The 11,339-nt window shown below is 45.8% G+C and overlaps 1 protein-coding gene across 1 annotated transcript in view; it reads left to right on the top strand.

Annotated features, from left to right (window-relative positions):
* Window positions 1-10,627, top strand: part of FGGY (FGGY carbohydrate kinase domain containing) — a 143,621-nt gene extending 132,994 nt beyond the window's left edge. The window contains exons 15-16 of the mRNA XM_074151329.1: window positions 9,834-9,895; window positions 10,381-10,627. Coding sequence (XP_074007430.1) covers window positions 9,834-9,895; window positions 10,381-10,462 — 144 coding nt within the window. The 3' untranslated portion in view covers window positions 10,463-10,627. The remainder of the gene's footprint in view (window positions 1-9,833; window positions 9,896-10,380) is intronic.
* The last annotated feature ends 712 nt before the right edge of the window (window positions 10,628-11,339 follow it).

The following is an 11,339-nucleotide window of genomic DNA, read 5'->3' on the forward strand; positions in this document are numbered from 1 at the left end:
AGAAGAGCGAATGAGAGCAGTAGCTTCTCATCCCTGGTTGACGCTGTTTGTCAGACGTAGAGAAGAGAGGGTGGCGCTTGTTCTTAACGGAACAGGACAGTATCATCAGCTGATTGGTGTGCCTTGCTTCAGCTCTCAGTTTAATCACCTATAGCCTCTAATTTGGGAAAGAAAAAGACTTTCTGGAACAGTGAAAAGGTTGCTAACTCCTTGTCTGTAGCAACCATGGCAAGGGAACCAAATGCCCTCTGCCACAGACAGATATCTTCTCTGTACGGTGCTTCCCAAAGGGAAACAGCTTTGCAGTCCAGTCCTAAACTCCTAACAGATTTCTCGTTTCTTCTGGGTTTTACTCTCTGCCTGCCGCACGTTGGATATCTATAAAATATCAGTTTTCTCTGACATGATATTTTAATTTTTTTGTTGGAGATAGAATGTCTGTAAAATTACCAGAAAGGCTCTCTTCATATTTTAATGCAGTTTTGCTCTCTGTTTTAACATCTCAACCTTCTGCTGGTTTACAGTAGTGAAATACTTTTCTTCTTTTAAAGGTCTCATGTTTTTTATGAGCCCCTGTCCAGGGTAATTTCCCAAATGCAGTCCAGATTGGGTAAAACGTAAGCATGTTTCTGACGTATAGGTTTTCTTTATAGTAAACCACACATCAGATTAACTAGATAAAAAATAATCCCAAATCAAAACTCACAGCAGGGATTTCCCTCATTAACCTCAGGTGGACACTGGAACATGGCAAACAATGTATTTCAAAGATGAGGGGAAAAGGAAAGTCTCCTTAGTCAGCATTGCAAACAGGGGAAGAATAATTAGATGAAGAAGAGTGAAATGTTGCAAATAGTTTATTTTTCTTGATGGAGTAACCCTAAAGCAAAGTGTAGGCAGAAGGTGTTTTTATGACAAAATCCCGGCTAGATACCCCAAAAAAGCTAAAACCCACCGAGTGGGGAAATGAACAGAGACGTGTGCAGATTAATTAGATCGAAAAAATGTTTTGACAGCGTAAGTGAACATATGGAAAGAATTGAGAGAAGCCGATCCAGTTCCCCATGTGTAAATGATGCCTTAGCCATAGCTCATAAAGCAAATACAGATGCAAAAAAAAGGAAAAAAAAAAAAAAAAAAGCCCCCTTTGCTATCCCCCCCCCCCAGTAAGCCCCAGTCCATTGCCAGATGGCAAATAAAAGTTTGAACTCAATGGCTAAACGCAAGGAAAGCTGTATGTTCAGCATGAACGTGAAAAGAAATCAGCTGAATAAATCTGAATTTTGCACCTTAAAGGAAGTGGTGCAGTTCAGCTAAATATTGTGTCGAGTACACGGCCCAGCGTCAGGATATCCTGTGCGGATGCGACTTCTCTGTTTGACCCTCCCCTGTCCAAAGGACTCCTTCTGCTTTCTGTCCAGCTCATTCCTTCTGTTGTGCACACGTCAGTGTGGAAGGACACACCTGCCCTGCCTGCCCCGAAGGTTTTCCCACCTAAAATTGAAGTGTTAGGACAGATCATAGAATGGTTTGGGTTGGAAGGGGCCTTAAAGATGATCTAGTTCCAATCCCCCTGCCATGGGCAGGGACACCTCCCACCAGACCAGGTTGCTCAATACTGCAAGCAGAAGGTGAGAAAGGAGCCAGAGAAGCGAAGTAACTTGTTCCAGGTTTGTGCAGAAGAGCAGCGCTCCCAGACTTAGTTTACTCCATCACCAGCAGCGATGAGTATGGAGAAGGCTGATTTAGCTATAAGCTAAATAAGGTATAGCGCAGTGCCCAGCATTGGGATCTGACGTAGGAATCTGCTCTCTTGACTCCCAGGTGAGCTTGCTTTCTAGCTGCCTGTCAGCATCACATTCCCAAGCCTAAAAAGTGGGTTAAATCAATATATTTTCATGGACAAACCTTCTTAGTCTATTGTAACGGCCATGCTGTGTGTGGTTAACAAATTTGTTCCACCTCAGCAGGGGGTGAGGGAAACGTGCTGTCAGTCCCCGTTGGTGGTGTAGACAGGGGGCCTCCCCTTCAGTGACAAAGCTGCCACCCATGGTGGGGGACCGGCGAGGAGGCAGAGTGGCCCCAGGTTGTGGAAACCAGCCTGGTGGGCAGGCTGGGCAGACCCTTGTGCTGCTGTGACTGCATCTTATCAACATCTGTGATAGCCATATGATTTAGAACTATTTTGGATCTTCATACACATTGTAAAGTGGACATACACTTCATGAATAATCTATACAAGCTCACATCGGTGTAAGTGTGGCCACACCATGCCCAGCTCTGGTGCAGACTGCTTAGATATCTGTTGCCCACAGAGTGTTGATTCATGGCACCCAGTGCCAGCAATCTGTGAAACTGAAACAGGAGCTAAACACTTGGGCTCTTTCCACTGCCCGGGTAAGCTGAAACCCCTGCTAAGCTGTCAAGTTTGCATCCAAGCAGCTTTGGGCACTAAGAGGTGCCAGCAGTGGAGCCCTCACAAAGCAAACTGCTTAATTATTTGATAGTCAAAGGCAACCCAGGGGAGTGCAGAGTCAAATCAACAACAAAACAACCTATATTTAGTAGCAGTGTGGCTGAAGCTTAGACCCAAACATAGTTTCCAGCTGATAGATGATGTGGCAATCATAGCTGACCCTCATCCCATTCTAAATTTGGTCTGCGGAATAAGTAATTAATATCATCGGTAGCATGACAAGCCACCCTTTACAGCAGCTGCATTGCCACTGCTACTCCTCTTAAGGCTTTGGCTATTGGCTGGCCAGCCTGGCTGAAGCTCAGGCTCTGTGTGACACTGAGCTACGGTGGCCACAGCCTGGCTGAAGCTCAGGCTCTGTGTGACACTGAGCTATGGTGGCCACAGCCTGGCTGACACTCAGTGTAGTCAGCGAAGCAGAGTAAAAGTAGGTGCTCTGGAAGTAGATGTGGTTCCGTGGCCTTATCTGTGCTTGTTTCTACTGTCCTGTGGTCTCTTTCCCATTTGTTCTTGTTTCTGATACTGAGTGACAACCAGGCTCCTGCGGTACAGGACAGGTCGAGTGATAGGTACTTTGATGAGTCCTGTAGCAGGACTGAGGGCTCCGTGTACCACCCACACTACAAAATTAGGGACAAACCTAGAATTTACAAACTCTGTGTACAAGCCAAACCAAACCTGGGGGGAAACAACGGGTGCAGCCTATTTCAGAGAGAGGTAACTGAAAATTAAAAGAGTAAATTACATGTCCCGGGTAACTTGGGGAATCTGTCGCAAAACTTTCTGCATCCTGAGTCAGTGCTTGAACCAGGAAAGTACCTTGTCACAGTACTGAGGATCCAGCCAAGGTCCTGTCAATTAAGGTTGGATGGTTTAGAGGAAGAATAATGCTGGGCTTCTTCTAAGCTGCCTGCCCGATTCCCCTCCACCACAGTAACAGTCATCCACAAACAAATGCATAAAATACTCTCCTAAGATGGGCCAGTGCTGTTAGCAAATGTATGGATAGTGAGATTCAAAAGGCCAGTGACTTCTCCTGGAAGACAGAGTTGACCTCAAGTCCTGAGCCAGTGTCCTGCTCGCTGGACCTCCATCCTTCCATTCTCTTCTTCTCCCTCCTTCTCACTTACAGGCACAGACAGACAAAAACATTCTCTCTCTCTCTCTGAGGTTTGATACAAACACAGAAATCTATGTTGGAACAGAGCAAAAGCAAAATACAAGCTTGTGTGAAATTTTCCACCTTTTCACTAAATGAATGAAAGCCAAATTTTCACACTTTGGTCTTAGGTGTGAAATTTTTGCTCAGCTCTAATATTTATCCATAATGTGTTTTAAAACTTGGCTCGCTTCATTCAGAATACCACAGAGAATTGAGTTACAGATTTTGGGCTTTGTGCATGCTGCCAAGATCTGCCCCTATAACTCAAACAAATTTAAGGGGGGGGGGGGGGGGAAACCCACTAGAAAAATATTGTATATGGTCCATCACATGCTTTCTTCATGCAGTCATATACCACTAAAAAGTAATGTTCTGCTAGGGCTCTGTTACATAAATACATTTGAGTAACTCCTGTAAGCATAGATAAGATGAATTTTTGCATCTCCAGGCTCTTGAGTAAGCAGTCCCTAAATAAAAGCCTATAAGAAAATAGCAGCCTTGCTTACAATTCTTAGAAAAGTTTAAAAGTATTTCTTGAACATCAGCATTTCAAGAAATCTATTTATTCCCTTCAAATTCAAATATATCTGTGCCTGGACTTCTTAAAATGATGTTAGTTTGCATCTTTTAGTCTCAGCTTATGTGTGTGGAATAGTGATGAGTGAGAGAGAGGTTCTTCACTGTTGAAGAACAGTAAAAATTATTACATATGACGTTATTTACTGTATTTGTTACAAGGACTTAGAAGTGTAAAGAAAGTCTATTAGTTTGAAGGTACTTACACCTGCTGAATTCAGCAAATCAGAACAGACCTGGTGGAGAAGAATGTCCCTACGTTTTGGTCTATTGTAAATGGGGCAACTTCTTTTCCTGTGATGCTGGATCTATGACAGTAGAGCTGTACAAAAACAGCAGAGAGTTGAGACTGGCCTGAGTGGGAGCCTGGGTAATGTTTTTAGGGTAATGAAGGCAAAATTAATGTTCCCAGGCTCTGTGTGGTTCAGGAATTGAGTCTGACCTTCCACGCTTACACTTGTGTCATTCTCAGGAATATGTGAAGAAGCGCATTCGCTGGTACAGATTTCTCACCACGTTCGGCTGTAAGAATGGCAGAGTTCGATCCCTTGGCTTGTATTGCCACAGCGAAAATGAATATAATTTCCTACTTTTGCATAAGTACTAAGAATTTACAACTTGAGCTTAGGAAGAAGAAGAGCAAGCCGTGCATCATACTGCAGCTCTTTCTGAGATTCTTGAGTTAGTTATCTTGTAATTTATGACCCAAAACTGGTTTACAGCAGAGTTATCTTCCATTTGTAGACCGGTCGTTCTTGATGCAACAGAATCATGGCTGTCACTGGACAAACCATAAACCAGCTGTATTCACAGAGAAAACTTGCTTAATTTGCATTTGAGTAACCCTCTTGGTTTTAATATCGTCTAAGGATCCTTCCTCCAAGTGGCAGACACACTGTGCTGTAGCTGGAGCGTGGTTACACCTAGTCTGGTGAGCTTTGCTGGGTGCTTCTGTACATGTGAGCCAAATGCTTTCAGCCAGTGAAACTCTACAGTAAAACCTTAGATGATAGATGGTTGTTTTCACTGTTAATAACTACGCTAGGTAAAAGCCCAAACATTTCTTGGGATTATCAAAATGAGTAAGTGGGGAGAACACAGCTGGGAAATTGCGTTTGTGCTCAAACGCCTCATCCATTTAACTTTGGATACAGTTTTTAAAGTACCTAAATAAGGCAAAAGCCCAAATTCTTAAGGGGACTGATGTTCCCAGCTCATTAATTTCAATGGGATTTTGTTAGTTGAATTCCTTACCTAAGGCTGACGTCCCTAAATCTGATTTCTCATTTGATGTGTGCTTTCAAGGGCCTACATCCCATTAATTTTCAGTAATACTCAGCCACATAAGTCCTTGAGTCACTATTGAAAATCAGACTTGGGGACTATTCACAAGTGGACTTGATCTTCCTTGGCTCCCTCTGGGGTTCCAGGGGAGATGGGCTGCTCTTGTGGGATGAGCGGGATCATGCTGGGTGCTCTGAGACAGCCCTTGCAGGAGCCCATTGACTAGGGAACCAAAGACCAGTCTCCCAGTCTGAAGCTAGCCCCTGGGAGCACCTCCAGTGAGCTCCCTGTGCCTATGTCTTAAACTTATCCCCTGCCCCAGGTCACTCTGGGGAGCAGAATGTGGCCACCGGTACCGAACGAACTTGAATGACTACTGACCTTCCCAGCGGGGTCGTCCTTCCTGCAGCAAAATGGTACCTTGTTGTGATATCTTGGTGGGCCTCGGAGAACTCGGTTCCCTGGGCCTGTGCCTTCTGTCCCGGGCAGGGTAACCCCGTTGGACCGCCTCTCTGCATGGTAAGCAGAGTGTTTACTGGCTGGTATCTGTCTCAGCTTTGACACTCTGACAAAAGGTTAGGAATCATGAATGCATCCCTTTCTTTCTGCTCCACAGTGCCTCTCTTTTTTTTCTGTGTAAACCCTTCACTTGCCTCTTGCCCAGCCTTTAGAAACGATGATCAAATGCGAACTTTCAGGGTTTATTTATAGCATAGCCTTTATGGAAAGAGAGAAAAGAAATGATTAAAAAGCAATTTTACAAAATATTTTGTTTTAAGAGAGAATTCATTGTGTTCAAATCACTGTATTCATTGTACTGTCTAGACTGGCAAACAAAGAAGATAGAGCGTCATTCAAATTAAGATTGTGAAATTCTTGGTGACTGGAATTATGGATTTGGATGTCAACCCTCAAACAAACTATTTCTGAACAGCAGTATTATCACTTTGCTATATTTAAGGCTTTGTTGGAGACAGAGCAGTGCACAAGGTTGATCTGATTCAGTAATGCCATTCTAATGTTCCTTTGTTTCCGATTTCATTATAAATTCATATTTTCAATGTTCTGTTCCTCTTTGTCCCCAGAAAATTGTTGAAAAGACTCTCCTCTGGGAGTAAGGTTTTTGTTCAAGCTAACAATGACCAAACTGACTTTAAAAAACAAAAAACACACAACCGAAATGCAAATTAAGAGAGGGAATTCACTTAGGATATTTTGAGCAACCTAGAATGAGTGAGCTGTTGAAAATTGCTGGCTGTGTATTTTTTTAACATCTTATTCCACATCACCATGGTAGTTGCTGTGAGACCTTAATGCTGTGGATTCTCAAAGACCTAGGTATTTTTGGTAGATTGAAAAATACGGAAGTATTTTACCTGATAAGCTGGAAAGACGTGGCATCTTCCTCCTTAGCTGAAGGTGGATAGATGGGTTGACCAGCAAAAGATAAAGCAGCAGCCAGGCCCTGTTCCCCAGTTTAGATCAGAGCTTGATGGACCAGTTTTCCTTTAGGGATCTCTCTAGCCTGTCCTACTGCCAGCCCCACCATAAGATCATTTAGGTTGGGAAAGACCCTTAAGATCATCGAGTCCAGCCATAAACTCAGAGCACTGGCTCCCTCCCCAGCTGCCTGTTATAGAATCATAGAATGGTTAGAGTTGGAAGTTAAAGATCATCCAGTTCCAACCCCCCTGCCACGGGCAGGGACACCTCCCACCAGACCAGGTTGCTCAAAGCCCCATCCAGCCTGGCCTTGAACCCCTCCAGGGATGGGGCAGCCACAGCTTCTCTGGGCAACCTGTTCCAGTGCCTCACCACCCTCACAGGAAGGAAAGAATTTCTTCCTTATATCTAATGTAAATCTCGCCTCTTTCAGTTTAAAACCATTCCCCCTCGTCCTATCACTACATTCCCTGATAAAGAGTCCCTCCCCATCTCTCCTGTAGCCCCTTCAGGGACTGGAAGGGGCTATAAGGTCTCTCTGCATCCTTCTCTTCTCCAGGCATCAGTGGATGGGCCCTCTGTGCCAGGGGTTTCAGGTCTGAGGAGACCTCCCAGGGAGTGCAGGAGGCTTTCCTCAGCCCTGTGGAGACTGGGTTTCACCCTCTGAAGACCAAGGTGGTCTGAAAGCTGAAGAGTCACAGGTGCCCTGTGTGGTGTTGGGCCCCAGCAGGGTGGCACAGGCGGGGAGCAAAGGGACGTGCAGGAGGGAGCCTGAGCTGGGGGGCCGGAGTGGCTAGTGGGACAGCCATGCCAAGCAAGGCTGCCCGCCTCCCTTCCACGCCTGGTGGAGTCGGCGCTGGTGTCTGTTCTCTCTGGAGCCAGCCTGAGGAGACCTGGAATTAGATGAGTAACAGTGTAAAAATAAAACCTGTCTGAAGATACGTTTATCTGCAAAGGCTGCAGTATTCCCAAAGAAGCAGTAATGTGTTTGTCAGCACTGGAAGTTGTAAGAGGCTCCAGAGTAAAGCAGAACACGAGCGTGTAGAGCATGGCAGAAGCAGAACACGTCCTGGGAACGGCGCTGGCTGTGTCCTGGTCTCAGTGCTGTCCAGAACCGGGCAGCACAGGCAGACCCTGCATGTGCATGGAGGGGGTGGGATGGCAAAGTTTGACCCTTCCTTTCATTTTGGTTACACCTGAGAAAGAAGTGGATTTGTCTGAAACGTTTAGACCCTTTAGGTGTTGGGTTTGTTTTTGTGCAGTATCTCCAAGGCAATTCAAAGAGATGTAAAGCAGGGAGCAGAAAGCAAGGCGACTCTTCCCATTAGTGAGAGTGCTTCCAGGGGCTTTGCCTTTGCATTATGTTTTCTGTAAGACACGGAACTATCTGGAAAAGCAGCACTGATTGTAACAGAGGGAATTGTCTTTGAGGGTTTTTTTTTCTGTGTGTTCAATTCTTTTTTTGTGTGTAGCCTCTAAATCCAGCTGGCCGTGTAAGGGAGTTGTAAAGGATAGAGTATTATAAACAGGAATAACGCTCGAGCGAGTATCACCTGGTAAAGACCAGGGAATAACTGCCCGTTTCTCATACTGGGAACGATACCAACCTTTCCATGCCAGGATTTTAATCTGGCTGGTGTGCAGAGACTCTGTGCCAGTGGGCTCACATGTCCCGGAGAAAAGAACACGCTATCTCACTGGAAGTGTTACTTCAAGGGTGTTTCTTGGGGAATCAAAGTCCAGTCAGCTTCTGCACGTATGAAAGAGTGTAGGCATATGAGCGCACAGAAATACTCCGTGCTGTTTTATCAGCAGCGCTTTTTACTTTGGTAGAGCCACGATTTCATCCGGTATTAACCGCCTGAAGTTGACAACTGTAGAAAGTACGTGTTCCCCATTCTAGCAGCACATTGGGACTGGCAGTATAAAAGGACGTGTTGATGAAGGATGAAGCAAATCTTGCTTATCCTCAGAGCCTCCCTGCCTGCCCTGGGCTGCTGAGACTGTGCTTACATTCCTCATCTTTGTTGTGACGGTTTAGGAGATCCTCAGCTGTAAAATGCTGGATTGGTGGGAAGCAAAGATTTTATTCCAGCAGATATTACAGCCTCTAAAATCATCCAACCCTTTAAAAAGCCTAGCCGTGGTAGTTGACTACATGGCTTCCAGCAGCAGCTCAGGCTGACTGTTCTCCAGGGCTCTTTCTGATTCAGTGATTAGTGTCTCATTCCAGTGGGATTGCTGAGGAGAATCCACAGAAAATCAGAATCTCACAGAGATCAGGAAAGGAACCAAATTATTCGCTCCTCTCCCTTCCATACGGGGCTCTGTCCCAGAGACTCCCTCTGCAGGGGATTCTGCGAGGTCTCTTGGTCTGACGTTGCGTTGGCCAAAAGCAGAGTAGGATCAAAGGCTCTCTCTTACACCTCTGTACGGGAATGGGAGGGCAGCTCCAGGCCTTGAAACAGAATTTTGCAAGTTACCGTCAGCTTCTGGAGCGCACTCGAGTCCTCCTTTGCTGCAGGGAATCGATGCTTTAAGAATACGCTTGAGAGATTTCATGTAAAGTATTGTTTTATTTGAGAAATCTCCCCTCCGGGGCTGCAGTGTTTAACATTTCCTTTGGTTAGTGTAAATAATAAAAGATAAGTCTGTTCTGCCTCGGACTCCCAGTAAGAGAGAGGAACAGATTTTGGTTTACTGAGGGGTCTGCAGTACTTTGTTCTCATGACTACTATATAATGGGATTGAACATATTTTATGCCATCTGGCTTGTTCAGCCGAAACAAAATACATCAGTAATGTTCCGATTGGTTTTGAAACATCTTGTTCTTGTCAAAAAGTATTTTAAATCAAAACAGGCTTTTCCAGTTTGTGTTTGTCTTTTACTAGGAGGCCATGGCGAAAATGGGGAAAATTGGGAGAGTCGTGCAGCCTAACCACGAGCATAAGAGGTAATCCTGGTTTTTCTGTGAGAGTTTACTGAAGATGAAGTTAAGATCTGCCTCTTCATAGCTTTGCTTGAATGGGGTAGTGTTTCTCACCCAGATTTTTTAGGGATGAAGGCAGTGGTTTGCGGTCAGTGGGCTGGTAGCCTTGTGGCCCATGGCGTTCCTTGGCAATCCAACGCCACCAGCACCGCGAGGGGACGCGGCCAACGGTTCTGAGGCTGCCGGGAGGTCAAGGCAACCCAAGGTGCCTTCCCGAAGTGGCTGCAGGTCCCGAGTCGCTCCGTCCCCTTGCCCCGGGCGCTGGAGGGTCCCGGGCGTTCCCGTGGTGCGGGGCCGCTCCCGCCCGCGGCGGCGCTCGGCGGGGCGAGGGCGCCCCCTGCTGGCGGCTGGCGGCCCCGGGGGGAGCAGTGAGTTCTTTAACGTGCGTATCACAGGGGACTTAAATCTTAAAATCTCAGGCTTCGTTGAAATTTTACTTTCTTATACAGATTTTATGACAAGAAATACGAAGTGTTTCTGAAACTCGTGGAACACCAGAGAGAGTATCGCTCCATCATGAACAGCTGCTAATCCAGAGGCATGTCATCTGGGAACAGCCGGGATAACGAATTTCCAGATACTTGCGATGAGGGTAATTTCTTCTCACAGTACTGTCCACGGCAAAAATATACTTTTATCATTTAAAGTGTACATTTTAATTTTTAATGAGAAATAAAATGCATTCCCTTCACTGTGAAGCGCTGGGTATTTTCTGTCACTAATCCCTGCACCCCAGGGACATGAAATAGTCATTTTCTCCGGTCGGAGAAGACAGGACAACCGGCTGCGGGTACCCCAGTGCCCGTAGTTAGACTGGCCACAAGCAGGAACAGCACAAGGAACAATGTAACTCACTCGGGTGGACTTGAAGCGCTGCCCGTTGCCACCCTTTTTCACAGGTAACTACACCCGGCATCACACGCGGTCCTTTTAATTTTAGTATCTGCTACAGGTAAGACTTAAAACACTATTTCCATTGGAAAGTTCTGTTTGGGTTTTTTTAACTCTGATTATATACTTTTTTCGTGGCTGATATTTGAGAATCACTTTTGCAGCTTTGCAGTCTTTTTCTCTCTGTTTTCTTCTGTTTCCTGCTCTCTTTTTCCTCTCTCCATTCTTGCAGCGCAGTCATTTTGCTATCAATAGTTTGTGCCATTTTGTCTTTTGCGAGTAACTCGCCCTCAGTGCTCATTAATCGCTCTGCAGATGTGAAACAGCCGCCCACCGCTGACATGGAAAGACCGGGCTGAGCAGACACAGTTGCTGAAAATCCGTTCCTAACGCAGGTGCATCCCATCCATCCTGCCAGCCGCCTCCCGGGGAGTCAGCCCCGAAACAGCCCACCTCTCCTCCGCGTCCGTTCTCATCACCCTGCTTCAGCCGGACCCAGCTCGGAGCACGTGTGTCC

The sequence above is a fragment of the Numenius arquata genome, chromosome 8 (assembly GCF_964106895.1).
Source record: "Numenius arquata chromosome 8, bNumArq3.hap1.1, whole genome shotgun sequence".
In the NCBI taxonomy this organism is placed as follows: domain Eukaryota; kingdom Metazoa; phylum Chordata; class Aves; order Charadriiformes; family Scolopacidae; genus Numenius; species Numenius arquata.